Raw genomic sequence first — 20,028 nt, 5'->3', positions numbered from 1 at the left:
CCGAAGAGGAAGAGGAAAAAGAGGAGGGCCGGGGGGGGGGAACGCCCCGCCTCCGGTAAACTGAGGCACGCCCCCGCGGCAGGTGTTGAGCGCGGGGAGGGCGGAGCCCCGCGCTGCCGGACGCGGGACGCCAAGAGGATGGAAAGGGTGGGGAGTTCCTCCATTCCTTCCATTCCTTCCCTCTGGTCCTCCCAGGAGTCTCGGCTCCCTGTGTTAGAGAACATCTGAACTCTTGTCCTCTGGCAGACCGAGAAGTCGCTCGCCAACTCCCCGGGGCCATCCTGAAGGTTGTGCACTGCCTCGGGGCGCGTGGCGGAGGGGACAAGGGGACAAACTGAAACCCGGTCCTTGCTCCGTTCGCCCAGTCCTGCGTTCTGGAGTGGGGTTGCTCCCGCGCGGAGGGGACGCCTGGGTGGCTCAGTGTGTTGGGCGCGCAGGACTCTTGGTTTGCGCTCAGGGAGCGATCTCGTGGGGTGTGGGATCCGCCTGGGTTGGACTCCACTCAGCCGGGAGTCTGCTTGAAGACTCTCTCCCCCTGCCTTTCCCCCCTACTCACAGGCGCACACATTCTCTCTTTCTAAAATAAATACATCTTTAAAACAATAATTCAGAGACTCTTAACTGTACAGAACAAAGTGAAGGTTGCTGGAGGGGAGGTGGGTGAAAGGATGGGGTAACTGGGTGATGAGTGTTAAGGAGGGCACTTGATGGAACGAGCACTGGGAATTACTAAGTTCTACCCCTAAATTAATAATACACTGTATGTTAACTAACTTGAATTTAAATAAAAAGAATAATGATAATAATTCACAGTAAGGGACACGACAGAATCCCTCACGGACAGAGTGGGGATCCTTAGCTCCAATCTCTGCTCAGCGCCTACTTTGTGTCTGGCCCTTTGGTGGGGACACAGCTGTGACCCAGACAGTTCTAGACCTAGCCCGTGGGGGGCTCCCAGCACTTCAAGTTCTAGACCTTGGCCACGGGGGGCAGGGGGAGGGGACACCCAGAGTGGCAGCCCAGAGGGTCGGGGTGAGATGAGGGAAGCACAGACAGAGTGATTGGATCTGGGATGGGGGACACCGAAAGGACTGTGGATGGAGCCCCCAGGGACCCGGAGGAGATAACTGATCCAGCTTAGGGAGGTCAAGAGAGCTTCCTGAGGAAAGGGATGTCTGAGCTGAGACATTAAGGGAGAATAGGAGTGATCCGGGGTCTCTCTTCCTAGCAGAACCACAGTACACACCTCTATTTGGGGGGGGGGGTCCTCCCTGTTCCCTGTTTTTCTCCACATACCCCTCCAGAGGTAACTCAACACTCTAACGGCCATTGGAGGGCAGCCAGGAACCCCGACCACATCAGAATGGCAGAGGAGTGGGGCTTGGGGCCCAGCTCAGACACACCCCAGCTGGTTCTATTTATGAAGCTGTGACAATTCTAGGGGCAGAGCCCAACTTGAGGCTGACAACTCACAGGAAGAGGCACTTGATAATACAAACAGCAACAGCAGCTGCCAGTGATCAAAGGCTTACGATATGTCAGGCCCTGTAGACACAGCGGTGTTGTTCGAATCCTCAAGCTCTCCTACATCATTCCCATTAAACAGATGAGAACATTTAGGCTAAAAAAGGGTCCAGTCACACAACTGGTAAGGAGTAAATATGAGGCCAGCAGGAAGCCAAAACGCTTGCTTTATTAATAAAATGCTGTGAATGTTACAAAATATTCACGGAAGAACTTAGGGAGAGCTGAGGATGAAAAAATGGTGGTGGAGCCCAAGGGATGGATGCTAAGTCAGGGGTGCAGAGGAGGAATAGGGGTACCTCAGTCATGAAAAAAGGACCGGGACTGACCCAGGACTCATAACTGAGAGACCAGAACAGTCCTCAAGGTCTCTAGAAAAGACATCTCGGGCGCCTGGGTGGCTCAGATGGTTAAGCGTCTGCCTTCGGCTCAGGTCATGATCCCAGGGTCCTGGGATCGAGTCCCGCATCGGGCTCTCTGCTCCTTGGGAGCCTGCTTCTCCCTCTGCCTCTCTCTCTCTGTCTCTCATGAATAAATAAATAAAAATCTTAAAAAAAAAAAAAAAACTATCTTTAAAAAAAAAAAGAAAAGACAACATCTCAGAGGAGGAAAGGGAAAGCCACAGTGACAGGGTCACTAGCTGACATCCTTCCGGAGTGCTATCACTGCCCAGAAGTCGCTTCTACCATTATTTTTGCCTGAGATAAGCGGAGGGGACTGAGGGACAGAGAAGGGGAGAGAAAGGGGGACACTGAGGGTCAGAGAGAGACTAAGGAAACTTCATTTTTAGGGCTCCTCATTTGCAAGTGTGCCTGTGTGTGCTCTGTGTGGCTGAAGGTTGCAGAGTGGTTTCTGCAGACGGGGCAAGCCAGGAAGCAACGCAAGAGCGTTTTTATGACACCTGGTTCTTCCTATCTAACTTATTGGGTGTCCTTTTCTCACTCTAAATACTCACTTTAATACCTAAGGTCTGCCGAAATTGTATAAGCGTTAGAGTCCGCACAACTCCGTTTAGCCCCTCGAGAACACAAATGGATCTCTCCTCCCTCCGCTCCACACCCTTCCCTGGCTCCCCAGTGCCCTCAGCCACCCAAATTGAGCGCCTATAGGGAACTCCATTGCCCATCGGTCTCATCTCTCGATGCCTACATTTCCCATCATGCACGATACCGCCTGCTCCTAGCATTGTTCTCGGCCCCGCCCCCCTGTCCCAATAGTGCTGACTCTCGCCTTCCGCCACCGGCCTCCAGTCCCCGCCTCTTGCCCACTGCCAACTCGTAAAGGCCCCCGCGAGGGGCGTGGCCTCTGAGCGATCGTGACGCCCATTGGCTGTCGCGTCGTCGGTGGGCCGTGCCTACGGGAGCCGGGCGGGCACATTTCGAACCGTGGCTGGGGCGGCGGCGGCGGCGGCGGCGGCGGTGGTGGCGGTGGCTGCGACGGTGAAGGATGCACCCGGCAGGCTTGGCGGCGGCGGGGACGCCCCGGCAGCGTAAGTGGCGTACGTGGCCTGTCAAGGAGATCGGGGCGGGGGCGGGGGGTGGCTGGCGGGGGCGTAGCGGGGCCGCCGCGGCAGTTGCCGAGGTCGTTGTGGGTCGGAGGTCACGGGGTCAGGGAGCTGGAGCTTCGGGGCGTGCACAGCGCTGGGATGCCAGGTCCGGGTAGGGGGCGCGTTGGGCTCGAGCCATCTTCTCTTCAGGAAATTCCTTTGGAAGAAAACAACTTTGGGCAGGATATTGTGTGATGTGCAGGAGAACGGGACTTTCATTCATTTGCACTTCGCGATCAGCCTTCTCCCCACCCTTCGGTGGCCTCGGGCTGTCGCCCACGCCCCGCGGGACAGCGTTCAGAGCCCTTCGTGAGCTGAGAGGGCCGTGTTTACCTCTCATTTAAGATTTGAACCTGTATATCTTATACTCTTCACCCCCTTTTCCCGTCTCTGTTAATTTGTATCTCTCTTTAAGTTCCTCTTCCTCTCCGCGAGTGTGCGTGCATCTCATTTATTCACTGAGCGTATCCTGCCTCGGCTCCCGTTGGGCCAGGCAGGCCCTGTGCTTGAATTTGGGTACCTGGTAGTAACCAGCCTAGCACTAGTCCTTGGTAACTTACAACTCAGAGTTCAGCGGTGAGACAGACACTAAACTCGGAACAAACAAGTCAGCGAGAAAATCTGGGGAGTAGTGAGGACTGTAAAGGGAAAAATCCCAGATGCCGGGGAGGTTCAGAGGCCTCATGTGCTCATTCCTCCCTTCGGCCATTAATAAGGTGCCTGGCTGGCCCTGTGGTGGGTGATGCTGGGTCTACCGCCCTCGTTCCTGTCCTCAGGGAGCTACCAGTAAGGAGCAGAAGACAGGAGCAGTTTAGAGCGATGGGGGCCTGATGAGGGAAGCACAGGCGAAGGGGTCAGGACCGGGATGGAGGGATTGTGGTAGCCCAGATTAGGCATATGACGCAGCCTGGGCGTGTCGGTGAAGCTTCCTGGAAGAGGTACATCTAATGATGAGGAATTTGCTCAGAGAAGGGGATTTGTGGTGAGAGGCCTGTGCCAAGTAAACAAATGGACAAGTGAATATTTAGCAAATGTGTTAAGTGCACAGAAGGGGAAAAGAACAACTGGATATTATGAGAAAGAACAAGGTGCTATGCTGGCAGGTGTTAATGATGGAAAGATGTTCCAGAGTGATAGCAGTGCATGTTCAAAAGCCTGTGTGGACTAGGAGCTTGGCAGAGTCAGGGCCCAAGAGGCCAGTGTGTGACTGGATGCAGTGAGCCCCAAAAGAGGTAGGAAACGAGGGTGGTTGGCAGGGCTGGGGTCTTGCAGGGCCTTGTAGGCATGTGGATTTTATTCCCAGCACTGTGGGTACTGATCATAGGCAGGGGACAGGAAATGTTCTCTTGTGCATTTAAAAAGATCACGCTGGCTGCTGACTGGAGAAAGGGTTGGAGGACATTGAAGTCAGGTTCAAGATCAGAAGGTCTGAAAGGGGAGGGTAAACATGGAGACATAGTGGGTGAGAACTGGCAATTAGTTGGTTGGGTGCCAGAAAGCAGGGGAGTCAGGGACTTGGACACTGGGGTGGGGGCACTGGTGGGAGCCGGCCAGACCTGGGTGTGGGGAGAGAAGTGGCGGCTGGAGACAGGGCCCACTGCCCAGGGCTGGGAAAGCTGTGGGCGGGTGAGATTGCTCTAGGTGAGAGGCAAAGCCAGAAGTGTGGGGAATTGGGCCACACGTTTCAGGGAGCTGAAAAAAAATCATGGGTGGAGAGGGACCAATCCGGAGACTGTCAGCTCTGTAAAGGCAGGAGTTTTTGTCTTTTTTTTTTTTTTTAAGGTTTTATTTATTTGTCAGAGAGAGAGCAAGCCGTGTGAGCACAAGCAAGGGGAGCGGCAGGCAGAGGGAGAGGGAGAAGCAGACTCCCCGCTGAGCAGGGAGCCCGACGTGGGGCTCGATCCCAGGATCCTGGGATCATGACCTGAGCTGAAGGCAGATGCTTAACGAGCCAGCCAGGTGCCCCACGGCAGGAGTTTTTGTCTTTTTGGTCATTGCTATATCTACCACGCCTGCAGCAGGGCCTAACACACAGGGGTGCTCAAGAGGTGTTTGTGGGGCTCTGGAAAGAGGAGGAGGAAGGGGCAGTGTCTCAAAGCCAAGAGAGCAGAGAGCTGGAGGCTGGCATTGGGGACAGGGGCATCACATGCTGCTCGAGTCGGATGACAGTGGCTAACGGCCTCAGACTGGCATTGTAGAGGGGCGTTTAGGAGGCCAGTGGGGGGCAGAACCCCAAATATCGAGGGCTAAAGGGGGCAACAGGGAGGAAGGAAGGGCTTGCACCAAAGCTCCCAGAAGTGGGAGAGGGGAAAGGCCAGTGAACCTTGGGGCTAAGTGGGCCGGGGCCAGTGCCGCTGGCTTTGGGATTGAGCACGCCTGGGTCTGTTTTCAGGTGACAAATAACTGAGAGGAACAGTCAAGGGACTAGTCATTGACAATAGGTGACAGGGATCGACAGGCCAGGGGCTGAGGAGTTTATAAGCGTCATTTGGCCTTGGGCCATGAACTGTCCCACAGAAGAGAGAATTGAGGTGCGGACAGAGTCAGGACGTGGATTATTTGGTTCCTCTCCCCCACCCGATTGTAACCCTGTCTCCCATTCCCTGGGCCCACAGTGGCGCCTGGGACACAGGAGGAGCTCAGTAACTGTCTGCTGTGGTGTTAGGAGCACGGGCCCCGGAGCCAGGGTGCTGGGCTCAAATCTGTCCTCTCCACATTCCCCTTCTCCTCCCTCGTCCTTACCCTACCCCCACTAAGCACGCCTCCAGCAGGTCCTGTCCCTCCAAACTCCGTCCAGAAGCAGCCCAGCCCCCTCCCCTCCATCCCTGTTTCTCCCCCAACCCTGGAGCAGCTCCCTCCCTCCTCCCCTCTTCCTGCCCCCACCCCACCACCACCATCGAGCAGGCACCTGGGCTACAGCCCTGCACGCAGGTCATTTCCCCTGTCCCGGCCTTGGTCACCACCTCTGTAACATGGGGTGGGCCCTCATTTCTCAGAGTTTCATCAGCCCCCTACTCTAGCCTTCTGTCAGGGGCTGGGGATCCAGGCATGAACAAGACCAAGCTCCCCACCTGGGGGGCTCCCATTTTAGTGGGGAGACAGTGAACAAAATAAAGAAAGCAACCAGCCTGTCAGCTGGTGCAGAGTTCTGGATATAAGTGCAGCAGGGAACGGGGGTGGGGAGTGCTGCCCAGGACTGTGTGGTCGTAGACAGTGGTAGGGAAGGTACTGTAGAGCCAAGACCTCGAGGAGGGGAGGGAGCCATGGGGCAGGGGAAGGATTCAGGCAGAGAACAGCCAGTGCAAAGGCCCTGAGGTGGGAATGTGCCTGGCGTGTTTGCTGAACTTTGAAGCCCACGTGGCTGGAGCCAACCAGCGAGGGGAGCACGAAGGGGAGACGCTGACAGAGACTGTGTTTGTAAAAGGCTCAGGACAGGATCCTGTGCACAGTAGGCCCAGCACATAGTAGCTGTCGACGTTACTGTGGTGATTGGATGGAGAGATGCCAGGCAGACAGAGCCGGGCCCGCACCTGCCTCGGCGCCCATCTGACCTCCAAACCAGTGCTTCGCTACAGCGGAAGGAGAGCCCTGCAGCCTGAACAAAGCTCCCCTTCCTCTTCCCCTGCAGCGTCCAAGCGGAGGATCCCGGTGTCCCAGCCGGGCATGGCCGACCCCCACCAGCTCTTCGATGACACGAGTTCGGCCCAGAGCCGGGGCTATGGGGCCCAGCGGGCACCCGGCGGCCTGGGCTACCCTGCGCCTTCTGCCTCGCCCCAGGCTGCCTTCCTGGCGGATCCTGTGTCCAACATGGCCATGGCCTATGGGAGCAGCCTGGCCGCCCAGGGCAAGGAGCTGGTAGATAAGAATGTGAGTGGGCGGGGTGGCTGTGTGGGGGGGTGGGGGGTGGGGACGTGAGGCCAGGGCTTCAGGCTTGGGCTCTGCCTCCCCCCAGATTGACCGCTTCATCCCCGTCACCAAGCTCAAGTACTACTTTGCTGTGGACACCATGTATGTGGGCAAAAAGCTGGGCCTGCTCTTCTTCCCCTACCTGCACCAGGTCAGTCAGCACTGCGCCCACTGAGGGGAGCACTGTCTGAGGAGGGGCAAAGTCTGGGGGGGCGGGTGGAGGGGTGGGGATAGAGGGTGAGTCAGAAGCCGGGCAGGTGTGAGGGGCAGGGGCGGGGGTGGATAGGTTTGCCCCAAGAGAGGGCCTGGAAGCAGTGTGGGAGAAGCCCACTCTGGGGGTCCCACGCCTGCTCCCCTCACTCTCCCCACAGGACTGGGAAGTGCAGTACCAGCAGGACACACCAGTGGCCCCCCGCTTTGACATCAACGCTCCTGACCTCTACATTCCAGGTCTCCCCCTCCCCGTCACCGCCCCACACCCTCCTCCCTCTGGGTGGGCACGTCTAGGGCAGAGGGTTAGGTGCCTAGTGGCCCAGGATGGTCCATCTTCCTCTGACCAGTGTCTGTGTGTCTGCCTCCCACAGCTATGGCTTTCATCACTTATGTCTTGGTGGCTGGCCTGGCGCTGGGGACCCAGGATAGGTAAGGGAGGCCTGGAATAGGCAAAGTGGGGTGAGGTTTGGGTGGCGGAGGGGCAGTCAGGAAGGTCTCTTGGATCTCCTGTCTCGGAGCAGCCCCACCATGCTCCCAGTTGGCCCAGGACAGAGCCCTTGGGGTCACGGTCAGCGTCACCCTCACCTCTCCCCTTGCTCTCCACCCACGTGCAGCCCATCACCACACCTGTGGCAGGTGACTCTAACTCCATCCTTCTTCTTAGCCTCTACCACCAGATCTGGCCCATCCTCACTGCCTCCTAACCAGCTGCCTTGCTCACATACCCCCTGCACCCTGACTCCCAACCGCAGCCAGGAAGATCTGGTCTGAGATGTGGGTCTGGCCATGTCCACCCTGCTAGAAGCTGCCCAGGGCTCTCCCGTCCCCAGATCTAGCCCTGGCTCCTTATTCTCGCGCACCGCACTGCCTCTGCGCAGCCTCTCTCTGCCCCTCCTCCTCACTCTGCTTCGCCGCACTAGGCCTCTTTCCATCCTCCAGAGGGCCTGGTGCCACCCGCCACCACCCCAGGGCCTTTGCACATCCAGTGCCCTTTGCTCAGGAGTATGTTCCTCCCCTGTATCACCTGCTGAGCACCTGCTCACCTGCGATGTCTCCACTCTGGTATCACTTACTCAGGGAAGCCGTCCCACCCTCCAACTGGGTCAAGCCCCCCATGTCTCACTCCTACGCTCCAGTTTCTTTCTTTTGTGGCATCGAAAACAATTCTCATGAGAATCAGTTCATTGTTGGGGCACTGGGGATATGGCAGAGGCCGTGGTCCTTCTTTGCAAGTCAGCTCCTTATTCCTTCAGGCCTCGGCTCAGATGCCCTCTCTGGAGAGCCCTCTCTGACACCTTTTCCCGACTGGGTCAGGCACCTCCCCTGCCCTGCGCTCCCCTCATCCCAGCCCTGACCTCTCGGGGCCATCACTGAGGACAGGTCTGCCTTCCCTGGCATGAGATTTCCATGAGGACAGGGTCCAGATCCATCTTGGTCACTGTGGAGTCTCTAGCCCCACCCAACACAGGTGTCCCCAGGTGGATGCTCTGGGAGGGTGTGAGCCGGCCATCGGAGTGACAGCTTGGTGCCGGCAGGTTCTCCCCAGACCTCCTCGGGCTGCAGGCAAGCTCTGCGTTGGCCTGGCTGACCTTGGAGGTGCTGGCCATCCTGCTCAGTCTCTACCTGGTCACTGTCAACACTGACCTCACCACTCTCGATCTGGTGGCCTTCTTGGGCTACAAATATGTTGGGTGAGTACCCCATTCCTTCCCCCTCCCCCCCCGCCCCCAGCCCCAGCCCCGAGGCCTCTTCCTCAGACCAGCCTTCCCCTCTCTTCCCAGGATGATTGGCGGGGTCCTTATGGGCTTGCTCTTTGGGAAGATTGGCTACTACCTGGTGCTGGGCTGGTGCTGCGTGTCTATCTTTGTGTTCATGGTGAGCTGGGGCTCAGGGGAGGATGAGGCTTGAGGGCACAAGCCCTCAGAGTCGGGGTCCCCTGGAGGCATCCAAACAGAGGATGTCAGGGGAGGAGTTGAGACGAGAGCCACGTTGCTGAACTGAGGAGCCTTAAAGTAGTTGTCCCAGCCTGGGGGTCAGGAGGGCTTCCTGGAAGAGGAGGTGTCTAAGCTGGGGCTGGAAGAAAGAGAAGGAGCCAGCTGGGCTGTTGGGGTAGGCTCTCACCTTCACCCCACTCTTCCATGGTGGGCTTTCCTGCCAGAATTTCTGTGAGGATGAAAAAAGTTTTGGTACCCCTGAAGTAGCTTCTCTGGGTCCCCAGCAAATCCCTTCCTCTCTTTAAACCTGCTTCCCCTTTTGTAAAAAAGGGGGATGATGATAAACGCACCTCAGGGTCCTGGGCGGAGGCAGTGTGAGCATATGTGAGGAGCAGAGGGCAAAAACTGGTTGGCCAAATCGGACCCTCAGATACACTTTGACTTAGATGTCATTTAAAAGTTAAAAAAAAAAAATCCTTTCTGGCTTGTGTTGAAAACTGTCATCGGCCCTCATAAGCGGGGTGACAGCGGCCCAGCTGAGCTTGCCACCCTCCGCAGGCACTCTCCCCAGGCAGGGTATGCAGCTCCGCATCTCATTCAGGGGCCTCGCCTGCTGCCTGAGCTTGCAACCCGCACATTTGCTCCCAAGCCTTGGGGCGGAGCAAGTCCTCACCATCTATTAAAGGAGATGTGGGGGGAACCTAGGCTCCCCTGGAGCAGAGATACTTGAGCCCAGCCGCCCCGGAGGAGGGAGAGAGGCAGGGCTTGGAAGTACATCCAGGCCCCCGCGCCCGGCCCGGGACTCAAGGGTGCACCCCCTCCCGCCCCAGATCCGGACGCTGCGGCTGAAGATCCTGGCGGAGGCAGCGGCCGAGGGCGTCCCGGTGCGCGGGGCCCGGAACCAGCTGCGCATGTACCTGACCATGGCCGTGGCGGCGGCGCAGCCCCTGCTCATGTACTGGCTCACCTTCCACCTGGTGCGGTGAGGGCGGCCCGGCCCGCGCCGCCAGCTGCTGCTCCGCGCGGCCGCCGCCGCCCCTCCGCCCGCCCGCCCGCGGGGACACCGGCGCCGCCCCGATCCCGAGACGCCACCCCCCACCCCCTCCGGGCCGAGGTGCCGACCTGTCCAGCTGCACCGGCCGCCCCGCAGAGCGGCCGCTGTTCCGGAAACAATAAACCGTGATGGGCACGGCGTAGGCAGCTTGTGCTTGGCGCGGCCGCCCGGCAGGGGGCAGGCCCGGCCCGGGAAGGGGGATGGGTGGGGCGGGGCCGGTGCCGCACTTCGCGACCAGAAGGCGACCAGAAGGCGACCAGAGAGTCGAGAGAAGGTTTAATGAGCCTCGCCCGGCCCGTCAGTGAGGAGCCTCCTTCTTCGCCTTGCCTTTCTTCTCCTTCTTCTTTTTCGCCTTGGGCTTCTTGACCTTGGCCGGCGTGCTCTTGTGCCCTTCGGAGGCGGCCGCGGGAGGCTGTGGGGCCGAGGGCGGAGGGGAGGGAAGGGGAGAGCGAGGGGTCTGCCGCTGAGACGATGGCCCCGGGCTCTCCCCTCACCTGGGGCGGCTGCTTGCGGGGAGCCTCTTACCTTTGCTTCCATGTCCGAGTCGCTGGAGCTGTCGCTGCTGGAGTCTGAGGAGCTGCGGTGACCGCCACCCTGCTCGTTGGAGGCGAGGCAGTGAGGGCCGGACCCCTGACCCAGCCCCCGCCCTAAGTTGGAAGCCCCAGGCTCGGCGGGGCCCTGGGTTCAAAGGCCTACCTACTCCCCACCCACCCCCCGATACCGGGAGGGATGTGCGGGCTCCTGAGGTGACTTACCCTCGGTTTATCAGGCGCCCCCGCCTCTGACGCGGCCCGAACTTTGTGGGGGCTGTGTTTGTGGTCTCCCACTTGGCCTGTCCCCTGGGGCTCCTTGGAGTCGACGGCTGGGGAGAAAAGTTGGGTGGGTTGGTGCAGGTGCAGCGCGTGCGCCCTTGGAGGTTTCTGGGTTTTAGCCTGGCCCCCTGTGCCTCAAGAGCCCCACTTCCCAGGAGCGCACCTGCGGCCAGGTCGAACTCCATGGTGGTGAGAGGAGGTTTGTGGGGAGGACCGCAAGGGCCCGGAGGGCAGGGGGAGGGCCTGGGGAGGGGCAGTGGGAACCGCCTGCCCAAGGACTTCGGAGGAGCCCCACCCAACGTGGCTCAGAGTCCTTAGCCTTGACTCATAGCCCCTCCCCAGCACCACCCAACTTTTCTTCTTGGGAAATGGGGTGGGTGGACAGCTGATTGCTAAATTTCCACCCGGTGAGCCTTGGCAAGTGAGGGGGGAATGTGTGGGCAGCTGTAGATTTCTGGGGGGAGGGCTGGAGCTGTCACCGCTTCCCGCAGAAGGGTCAGATGCCTGCTTCTGAAGAAATGAGAGGGAGGCGGTCTCCCTGTGCCCTGTGCCCCATCATAACACCAGCACTCCGTGTACTCACTGCGGGCCTGGCGCTGTTCCAAAGGGCTCACGCACATTAGCTCGCTTTAACAACTCCTGGATGGCTGCGTGAGAAGCAGTGTCTGAAGGGGTGAAGAGCGTGAACTTGGAATCCGCCTCCTGAATTTGAAGACCCACTCAGTAGTGGGGTGAGCTCAGGAAAGTCACTCTGCCTCTCTATGCGTGTTTCTTCATCTGTACATGGCAGCCTCCATATGGGGTTGTTGTCATGGATTAGTTTCTAGAACTGTGCCTGGCACAGACTACGTGCTTAAGATAATGTTTTGGCTTTTTTAATTAGAAGAAATGTATTGTTACTATCCCTATTTTACAGATGAGAACACTGAGGGACCAAACAAGTAAGATGCTGAGGGGCCAATGTAGTATGAATGGCTAGAGCTGGGATTCACACCCACACAGTGTGGCTCAAGTCCAAGGCCCTGGCCCCTCTGGCTCTCCCTGGAGGGTGCTCAGGGGAAGGGGCTCCCCATGCCTGGCTGGGCCAGTCAGACTGCTGGGGGCTGGGGGGGGGGGGGCGCTGAGCCATCTGCTCCCCTTGCTGTGTGGCCAAGTGTCCTTGCAAGTCCGTCCCCGGCCAGCCTTGCCACCAGCAGCTGGGTCACCACACTTGCAGGAGCAGGCAGGCAGGAGTGGTGGCTGGGGCCTGGGCATGGTGATGACCGCGTGCCCTCAGGTCTCTGCCCCAAAGCACATTCCTCGGAGAGGCCTGCCCTGACTGCTGGCTCCCCACTGCCTGTCAAGGCAACCTCTTTCCCCTGCTTGATGACCAGCTTAGCCCTTAAAGATAATAAGTTATCTTCATCATCAATTCCTGCGGCATATATTTGTTGAGTACCTACTATGTGCCCAGCACAGTTCAGGTGATGGGGATACAGAGGTTAACAAAACCAGCAAAAATCCCGGCCTCACGGGACTGACATTCTAGTGGGGGAAACGAGGTGTAAAATGTACAGAATGTTAGAAAACGACTGGAGGTGAAGCTGTCCCATCAGTTGGTAAGTGGATAGACAAAATGTGAATATATAACGGGACGCTACTCTGCCATACAAAGGAATGGACATTGCATCATGCATGAACCTCAAAAACATTCTGCTAGGTGAAAGAAGCCAGACCCGAAAGACTGCATGCTGTAGGAAAGCGTTCGTGTCAAGTGTTTAGAGAAGAATTATTGAGGCAGCAGGTTAGGGGGTGCTGGGAGCTGCATGGGGAATAGGGATTAACTGTAATTGAGCGTAAGAGATCTAATTGTGGGGGATGAAAACACGTTCGAAAACTGATTTATGCTGAAAATTGCACCACTTGGTAAAAATTATTAAGAACTGGGGCGCCTGGGTAGTGCAGTCAGTTAAGTATCCTACTCTTGGTTTCGGCTCAGGTTGTGACTTCTGTGTGGTGGGATCAAGCCCTGTGTTGGGCTCCACGCTCAGCAAGGAGTCTACTTAAGATTCTCTCTCCCTCTCCCTTTGCCCCTCCCCCAACCTCTAAAAATAAATTTTTTAATTATTAGAAACCCCTGAAGTGTACGTTTGAAATGGGTTTTATGTAACTTATGCCTCAATAAAAGCTGATTTTGAAAAGTAATATGTGCTAAGAAGAGAAATATAGCAAGAAAGGGAGCTAGGTAATAACTACATGGTATGTTGGGGAGAGGTTGGATTTTAGATAAGAGTTACCAGGGAAAGCTTCAGGCAAGTCTTTTTTGAATAAAGATCTGAAGATGAGGGGCGCCTGGGTGGCTCAGTCGGTTGGGCATCTGCCTTTGGTTGTGATCTCAGAGTCCTGGGATCCGGCCCCACGTCAGGCTCCCTGCTCAGCGGGGAGTCTGCTTCTCCCTCTCCCTCTGCCACTCTCCCCTCTTGTGCGCTCTCTCTCTCAAATAAATACAATCTTTAAAAAAGAAAGGTTGTCTTTTAAAAATCTGAAGATGAGGAGATAAACCATGCAAACACATGGAGGAAGTGTTCTAGGCAGTGGGAATAGCAAGTGCAAAGGTCCTGAGGCAAGAATGTACCTGAGTAATGAAGAACTGCAAGAACTTCAGAGTGGCAGTGAGAATGGAGGGAAAGACAGGAGAGGAGGAAGGATGGGAGGGGTGGAGGAGTAGAGGACTTGTACATCAAAGACCTTTGATCTTTACTCTGAATAAGAAGAGGTGGTGAATGATGATTGTGGCTTTAGCCACAAGTGGATGCAGGATATAAGTGTTTTTCCAAGCAAAACAAATTCCATGAGGGTTAGGGACCTCATCTGCTTTGCTCAGCACCCAGAACAGTGTGACTCAGAATTTGGTGCTATCATTTGGTGAGTTAGTGAGGTTACCTGATGCCAGGCCCTCTGCTAATGTAACGGCAGGTCAGAGCAAGCACAGAGTGGCTAAGAGTTTGGGTTGTGGAGGTCAGTCTGCTCACAGGTGAATCCTCACTCTACCTCTTACTGCTCTGTGGATAAATAAGTCAACCAGTCTGCACCGCAGTTTTGTCCTCTATAAAGTGGAAGACTTACCTCATAAAGTGACGGTTGTGTCTGGAGCCTGCCTGGCAACAAGGTAAATAGATGCTAGCAAATGTGAGTTTTTATTATTCACGAACACGATCTCATATGCTTACTTGTGAACCTGGCAGTTAAGATCCCATGTTGTATATGAGGCAGTTGAGCCTCAAAAAGTTGGTTTCGTGCCCAAGGACACTGGGCTAATAGGTTGCAGATCGGTAGCGGTAGGCCTTCTAGACCCAAGAGGAAGTAGCTCTTTACTAATTGGCTAAGATTGTGGGGAGTGTGAATGGGCCCGGGGAAGAGCACGGCCTGATCCTCCAAATTCCCCTCTATTCACTCCTGTATCATAGTTAGGATGTGGCCACTTTCACAGAGACCAGAAAGAGCCTTAACAAGATAGCTCCACTTTTTTCTCCCCTAAACACCCAGGGACCCGGGCTCCTAACTGGTTGCTCTGCATCCTTCCCGGGTGTTGCCCTGAACAGAGAGGGAAGCCGGCCTCCACCATCGGATTCGAGGGAAGGGAAAGGGCAAGGAGAGGGCACACCAATTCCTTCTAAGGACTGCACCTGGAAGCAGCACCTGTCCCTTTGGCCAGGTCAGACACACGTCACATCTAGCAGCAGGGGAGGCTAGGAGAATACAGCTCCGAGCTGGGCAGCCGCGTACCCAGCGAAAACCTGGGGACTTTACTGAAAGGAAGGGTAAATGGACGTGGGAGCCTGTCGGTCACTACTCCCTCTTGGTGGCAGTGAATATACCCTCAATTCCCTTGCTCTAACCCAGAAGACTTACAAATGAAGGCCAGATTAAAGCTGGGAAGGTGAACCCAAATGCTTGATGAAAAGCAGGTGTGAGGGCCTAAGATGAGCACGTCCAGCCTTCTGTTCTTCGGAAAAGAGCCCCTGCCCTCAGTAGTCCCCTAGCCAGCTACTAGGGGCAGGGACAGTAGCTTACGTCCCTCCCCAGGCCCAGCCTGCCCCTGACCTCTAACAGCTCTGTCCTCCTCTGCTTGTTTCCTCCTTATTTCTGCCTAACATGACTCAGTCCTAAGGGTGTAAGCAATGCCTTCTCCTTTGTAGGAAAAAGGGACTTGTGTTCCCACCTGGCCTGTGATGCTGCCATTCACTACTAGCTCAGCTTCCCCTTTCTCTAGCATTTCACCAGCAGACACTCTTTGGAGGCTCACCCTGACCCTGAAGTTTGTACTTAGTCACTGCAATTTAGGAAGAGATTGTTGGATGCCAACTTCAGTGGCCAGGGAAGCCAAGGTGGGGTAGGACCAAGCAGTGGGCCACTGGGACACGGTCCTCCATGGGCATGCTGCGCTCCTACACATCTGACGACTGACATGGCTCCCTGGAAAAGCAATTTGCTCAAGGCCTGCTTTCGTCTCTTGCCTGAAGTTTACACAAACGGAGTGCCCTGGTCCCATAAACATCATAATCCCTGGACTGGAATGTTTTCTTTGAACTTAACCACATCCTAGGAGATGGATGACTTTTAAGCACACAGTACGTAGGGACTCAGTTTCCTTTCCCACAAGACCGAAGTGCTGCCCTGGCCCTGGACATTCTGGAACACTAATGATCAGAACATCTTGACGGACCACCCTTTGGGATGGACCAAGGGGTGGACAGTCTGGCTGTGGAAAGCCAAGCTTGGCCACCACCAGCTGACTGTTGTGTCCGGGATTTGCTTTCACTCTATTTGCAAGCTAACAAGTTAGCTGGTAACTTTTCAAAATGCTGGCAGAGGCCTGGAGATTCCCGGGTCAGAGACAAAAAGCTTATTACTCACAGCAAGCACCGGGAGCATCAGCATGTGGTCTTCTTGGCCCCGTGAGCTGGGGAACCTGCCACTTGCCGGTAAGCAGCAGGCAAGCCTGTGTGTCCTAGAGGGAGCCATTCTCTCGTCCCTCAAGGTGCTCGCTGCAGGCCCAGCCTGAGAACCGGCCCAGGTGAACAGCTGTCAGGCTCACACATTCTTGGCACGCCCAGGAAGCCTTGTAGCAGCGTGACAGACCCCCGCTGGAGGCCTGTCTCTGCCAACAATCCACCCCTCCTGGTGAATTTTCACACAAATAGGCCACTCTGATTAATCTAACAGCCCGAGAGCGAATTCATTCCGTTTCTCTCACACAGCGTTTAATTAAAGCGACCTAGGAACAGGACTCCCAAGAAGCAGCGAGTCCTGCAGATAGGCCAACCCGCCGTCCAGGTCCCGGAGCTTTCCAGCCATGAAGGAGCGGGCATACTTCAGCCAGCCAGGATGTAGTCGGAGACTAGGAGACTAGTCTATCACCCATTAGGACCCACACCAGGGACTTCAGACTCACCTGCAGCTCTTTGGTGTCGTGACCAACAATGACAAGGCCCCAAAGCAACCCTCATGCGCACCGGGGAGACACCGTGGCTCATTCCGTCCCACGTGCAAACACACGGAATGCTGGGGCACAGGGCGCTCCAGCTGAGGACCTACTAAGCCTGACGCTGACCACCACCACAGGGCGGTGCCCCCGACTGGTCGCAGCCCCAACCACTCTCCGTGGCACAGCCCTGGCGCTGCTTGGGCGTCACAAGTGTGACTTTGTTATTTTGTTCATCAGCCAGGGTGGAACAAGGCCGTGCAGGTCCACGTTTGTGTCTAGGGTGGGGCCCACATTCAAGCTCTGCTGCTGCTGGCACCAGGCACGGCACCATCATCCAGGACGGGCCACGTCGCCAGGTACGGGGTGCAGCGGGCCAGAGGCCTGGCAGGTTGTGGCGTTGGATCCAGAGGACGGAGCACTGGTTGCACCTCCTACCGTCCCGGATCTGAGGGGTTCCCCCCCACCCCAGGACTTCCCATCCCAGTAGATAGAGCTGCACCTCTTCTATCACCTACTCACCCCCAGACCTTTCGTTTGGCTCACGTGTGAATGCAGCTGGTGTGTTTACCAAGTTCCACGCACCATGCAGACCACTGCAGGGAGACTCAGCAAGCAGGGCACTCAATGCCCAAGTGGTCACTGTCTTCATGTAGGACCAGTCAGTCCAAGGAAGAATCCAGGCAGACTCTTCAAAATTAATTTCAATCCCCGAGGCCCCCGTCTGGTCGGCCAGCTACCGAGAAGGTGCACCAATCAGGTGGGCCTGGGCTTGACGCTGGAGGGGAGAAAGATGCATCATATGCAGAAATGAGGAGAAAAGAATCCCAAGTTTCAAAATAGACTATGTAGCTCCCAATCCCTTTGACCTGATCTTTCCCCAAGAGATGGCCTAGAAGTAACCCTTTTCTACGGACAGCCACAGTCAGTGAACAAACTCCTTACTGAAGTGTATGGAGCAGGAGGGGATGGTGACAGGTCTTTGTCGAGGTGATTTTTTAAAAATCCATCCCACCTCTGAGTGATATGGACAGCCTGAGGATGACAAAGGCTGTGAAATGGGCATTGAATACCTTGGCTATTGGCCCATTGTTAGGCAGTCTTTCCAACAAGAGCACCATTGTTAGCCTGTAAATGGTCCAGAATGTCCCAAACGGGCAGTTTAGTTTCAAGGGCCACAGTGGCGTGGCAGGAGTTGGCTTCCTGGACTGCAAGAGCAGCCCCACAGCCTGAAAAAGCACGGTGGTGAGACGCCACTGGCCGGCCAAGCGGGGGCCACAGGCCTGACGGAGTCCATCAGCCAGGAGCGAGTGGACCACGGGGCCTCCCAACCCATGAGACAAACGGGACACGTGTTGGCAGAAGTGAGTCAGCATGACAACTTCTGCATGGGAAACATGAAAGGACACTGTATGAAAACCTAAAGTTTGGGGCACCTGGGTGGCTCAGTCGTTAAGCGTCTGCCTTTGGCTCAGGTCATGATCCCAGGGTCCTGGGATTGAGCCCCGCATCCGGGGGCGGGGCGGGGGGCGGAGCCTGCTTCTCCCTCTCCCACTCCTCCTGCTTGTGTTCCCTCTCTTGCTGTGTCTCTCTCAAATAAATAAATTTAAAAAAAAAAAGGAAAACCTAAAGTTCAACTGGCCTTGATGGTGTTAAGAGAATTCACTTGATGATCTTCCTACTGCAGAATTACTTTAAAGTGATTCCCAACAGTTTCTTTTAAAATCCAAACACAGGGGCGCCTGGCTGGCTCAGAGAGTGGAGCATGCGACTCTTGATTTTGGGGTTGTTGAGTTTGAGCCCCTCATTGGGTGTAGAGATTACTTAATAAAATCTTTAAAAATAAATAAAGAGGGGCACCTGAGTGGCTTAGTCGGTTAAGCGTCTGCCTTCGGCTCAGGTCATGATCCCAGGGTCCTGGGATCGAGCCCCACGTCAGAGCTCCCTGCTCAGTGGGGAGTCTGCTTCTCCCTCTCCCTCTGCCCCTGCCCCTTGTGCTCTCTCTCTCAAATAAATAAAATCTTAAAAAAAAAAAAAATCCACTTTTTATCTTTCACATGACTAAGTTATGGAGAGACAAGCCTTGCTTGAGTAGGTGGAGAAAGGCCCCCTGCTCAGCCAGAGGCATCACTGGGCTCAAGGTCCCCTGTAGGGAGCTTGAGGGTGGCTCATGCGGTGGCAGGCTGGGTGTAGAGGAGAGCTGCCAGCTACTGAAGAGGAATAAGGAGACAAGCAGGTTGGCAGAGGTGGACACCAGCCCCCTGAAGGAGGAGGCCCCCTTACTGAGCACTTCCCTTGGGTGATCTATGATCTCACGTAACCCTCACATCCACCCAGAGTACAAGTGAGGAAACTGGAGGTTCAAAGGAGTTGAGTGACCAGCTCACTGCTGCACACCGAGAATGGTGGGTGGAGAGTCTCTTCCCAACGCCTCCTTCTCTGGACCACAGGCTCTCCCAGAGCTGGGTCCCTATCTATCTGGATACGGCAGGCAGGTTTCATTTTCTCACCATCATCTCTGAGGCTAGACTGCCAGGCTGCCTAGAAGGCTTGGCAGGGACAGGGCCAGAATCCCTGAGCAACGTCTCCACAAATGAGGAAGGCTACAAAGAAGGACTTGAGGTATTTGCCCAACTTGCCTCTGGAATAGATTTCTAAGCCCTATGGGGTGCAAGTCTCTCCCCCAGTGCGCAGAATGTGACTTTTTTTGGCCTGAGGGGATTTCTAAGAAGGGTGGAAGGGAAGGAGGCCTTGCCCAGCTTCCTGAGTCACCCATGCAAGTGGAGGCCCCAGGACGCCTGCCTGACCCCATGGGTTCCCCCAAAGCTGCTCCATGTTCATGACTACATGTGTGGACAGGGAGGAAGAAAGGAAGAGCCTCCAGAGTCTAGAGGCAAGAAGGGAACACCCACAGGTAAGCAGCAGAATTGGGGCCAAGCCTGGAGGCTGAATTCAGCCAGATGGTACCCTGTCTCCATTTCACTGCAGAAGCACATGGAGACCCGAGAGAGACTACAGAGCCTTGGGGAAAGATGAAAATCATGGATGCCAAAGTGATTTTGGTCAAAGCCACTCCAGTCTCAGGAAGGTCTCGGTCTTCCCCTGGACAGGATGCATCCTCACTCCAAGCCTCCTGTGCCCTCAAAGGCAGTGTTTCAAGGTGTGGATTAGTCTGTAGTGGGTCATCATTTAAAAAAAAACAACAACAAAGGGCGCCTGGGTGGCTCAGTCGGTTAAGCGACTGCCTTCGGCTCAGGTCATGATCCTGGAGTCCTGGGATCGAGTCCCGCATCGGGCTCCCTGCTCAGCAGGAAGTCTCCTTCTCCCTCTGACCCTCCTCCCTCTCATGCTGTCTCTCATTCTCTCTCTCGCAAATAAATAAAAAAATCTAAAAAAAACCAACAACAACAAAAACAAAACAAAGAAAAACAAAAACCAATTGAGTGAGGTATGTCTAGAATTTTTCAAAAGTGACACAGAAGAAGGAAATGCCAGAGATTACCACAGGTGATAAGGCTAAGTGTTGTTTGGTGAAATTTTATGGGCACCCAGTTGCAATGTAAGATGTATTTCAT

The 20,028-nt window shown here is 55.8% G+C and overlaps 2 protein-coding genes across 3 annotated transcripts; one reads left to right on the top strand and one right to left on the bottom strand.

The window, feature by feature from the left end:
- Positions 1 to 2,880: 2,880 nt before the first annotated feature.
- On the top strand, positions 2,881 to 10,109 carry YIF1B (Yip1 interacting factor homolog B, membrane trafficking protein). 2 transcript variants are annotated; one of them, XM_045891434.3, is made up of 8 exons: positions 2,881 to 3,013; positions 6,699 to 6,937; positions 7,023 to 7,127; positions 7,348 to 7,426; positions 7,561 to 7,618; positions 8,725 to 8,880; positions 8,971 to 9,064; positions 9,954 to 10,109. In XM_045891434.3, the coding sequence occupies exons 1-8, from the start codon at positions 2,971 to 2,973 to the stop codon at positions 10,107 to 10,109; spliced, it is 930 nt and encodes a 309-aa protein (XP_045747390.1). In that variant the 5' UTR covers positions 2,881 to 2,970. The 2 variants fall into 2 exon arrangements, with proteins under 2 accessions (XP_045747390.1, XP_045747388.1); XM_045891432.3 differs by having other exon boundaries at positions 2,896 to 3,022.
- Positions 10,110 to 10,475: 366 nt separating this feature from the next.
- CUNH19orf33 (chromosome unknown C19orf33 homolog) lies at positions 10,476 to 11,174 on the bottom strand. The gene is made up of 4 exons (XM_054511551.2): positions 11,153 to 11,174; positions 10,933 to 11,039; positions 10,703 to 10,771; positions 10,476 to 10,589 (listed from the first exon to the last, which is right to left on the bottom strand). The coding sequence occupies exons 1-4, from the start codon at positions 11,172 to 11,174 to the stop codon at positions 10,476 to 10,478; spliced, it is 312 nt and encodes a 103-aa protein (XP_054367526.1).
- Positions 11,175 to 20,028: the final 8,854 nt, after the last annotated feature.

This window comes from Mirounga angustirostris, unplaced genomic scaffold, assembly GCF_029215605.1.
Source record: "Mirounga angustirostris isolate CCGP_5_RB_7025 unplaced genomic scaffold, mMirAng1.0.hap1 SCAF_16, whole genome shotgun sequence".
Lineage (NCBI taxonomy): Eukaryota > Metazoa > Chordata > Mammalia > Carnivora > Phocidae > Mirounga > Mirounga angustirostris.
Note: the sequence above shows the minus strand (reverse complement) of the source record. Positions and strands in the feature narration are given on the sequence as shown.

Coding starts and splice junctions, on each gene's coding strand:
- YIF1B (XM_045891432.3), top strand. CDS start 2,971: ATGCACCCGGCAGGCTTGGCGGCGGCGGGGACGCCCCGGCAGCGTAAG. Junction 7,619..8,724: donor GCGCTGGGGACCCAGGATAG/GTAAGGGAGGCC, acceptor TGGTGCCGGCAG/GTTCTCCCCAGACCTCCTCG. Junction 9,065..9,953: donor TGTCTATCTTTGTGTTCATG/GTGAGCTGGGGC, acceptor CTCCCGCCCCAG/ATCCGGACGCTGCGGCTGAA.
- CUNH19orf33 (XM_054511551.2), bottom strand. CDS start 11,174: ATGGAGTTCGACCTGGCCGCAG. Junction 11,040..11,152: donor GGAGTTCGACCTGGCCGCAG/GTGCGCTCCTGG, acceptor TTTTCTCCCCAG/CCGTCGACTCCAAGGAGCCC. Junction 10,772..10,932: donor GGGCGCCTGATAAACCGAGG/GTAAGTCACCTC, acceptor TCCAACGAGCAG/GGTGGCGGTCACCGCAGCTC.